Source organism: Suricata suricatta, chromosome 13 (assembly GCF_006229205.1).
Source record: "Suricata suricatta isolate VVHF042 chromosome 13, meerkat_22Aug2017_6uvM2_HiC, whole genome shotgun sequence".
Taxonomy (NCBI): domain Eukaryota; kingdom Metazoa; phylum Chordata; class Mammalia; order Carnivora; family Herpestidae; genus Suricata; species Suricata suricatta.
In genome coordinates, this window is record NC_043712.1 from 72,983,862 (window position 1) to 72,985,105 (window position 1,244).

Consider the following 1,244-nt stretch of genomic DNA (forward strand, 5'->3'; position numbering starts at 1 on the left):
AGCGGACCCGGACCGGCCTCGCCTCCTCCGGGCCTCCGCAGCCGCCCCCGCCCCGCCGCGGAGCCCGGCCGCGCCGCTGCCGCAGACACCAAACTTTTCCCCCCCAGCGACCGCCTCCAGCTCTCTCCCCCGCTCCGCTGCGGGCCGCCGGGGAACCGGGAGACGCGGGCTGCCCAGAGCCGAGCTTCCTTCTCCTTACCTCGCCTCTCCCCTCCAGGAAAACCGCAACTCCGGAGCGGGCTGGCTAGGTGCCCGGCCCGGGGGCAGCCTCCGGGCGCTGTGAGTCTCGCCGCCCCGGCCTCCCGGAGCACGAGCGCCACCTCGGATTTAAAGGGCCAGAGTCCCGCCTGTCCAGTCCTTCCTCCCAGCCCGCTGGGCCTGAGCTTCCCTCGGACCGAGAGAAAAGCCAAGAGGAGGCCGGAAGGGAGCACTGCCCGGCTCACGCCTCCACCGCCAACTCGGGCGCTCGGCCTCCGACCACCCGGGGAAGCCGCCGAGAGGGTGTGGCGGGGAAGCTGGCGCGTCCCGCCCGCCGCTCCGCGCGCAGGGCGGCCACCGTCGGGCCAGAAGTTGCGAGCGGCGCAGAGCTGAGCTGGCCCAAGGGGGCAGGCGCTGAGCCCCCCGAGCAGCTGGCAGAAGGCAGGAGAGAGACGGCGAGAGGGCCTAGGGGGCAGAGAGGGCGGGGTGGCGGGGCCGGGCCGGCCGAGTGGGGGTTAGTGGAGACCGCCAGGCCCCGGCTCCCGGGTGCGGAGCGACGCTGCCGTCCAGCGGGGGGCGGAGGGCGGTAGAGGCGCCGGCGGCGATGCCGCGGCCGGGGAAGAGCTCGTACAGCGACCAAAAGCCGCCCTACTCGTACATCTCGCTGACCGCCATGGCCATCCAGCACTCGGCCGAGAAGATGCTGCCGCTGAGCGACATCTACAAGTTCATCATGGAGCGCTTCCCCTACTACCGCGAGCACACGCAGCGTTGGCAGAACAGCCTGCGCCACAACCTCTCCTTCAACGACTGCTTCATCAAGATCCCGCGGCGGCCGGACCAGCCGGGCAAGGGCAGCTTCTGGGCGCTGCATCCCGACTGCGGCGACATGTTCGAGAACGGCAGCTTCCTGCGGCGCCGAAAGCGCTTCAAGGTGCTGCGCGCGGAGCACACTCACCTGCACGCGGGCGGCACCAAGGGCGCGCCCGGCGCCGGGCCCGGAGGGCACCTGCACCCGCACCACCCGCACCACCCGCACAACCACC

The 1,244-nt window shown here is 72.7% G+C and overlaps 1 protein-coding gene across 1 annotated transcript; it reads left to right on the forward strand.

The window, feature by feature from the left end:
- Window positions 1-802: 802 nt before the first annotated feature.
- On the forward strand, window positions 803-1,243 carry FOXB2 (forkhead box B2; the record flags this gene model as incomplete). The annotated part of the gene is made up of 1 exon (XM_029919679.1): window positions 803-1,243. A coding segment is annotated over exon 1 (441 nt), but the record flags the coding sequence as incomplete, so codon positions are not given.
- Window position 1,244: the final 1 nt, after the last annotated feature.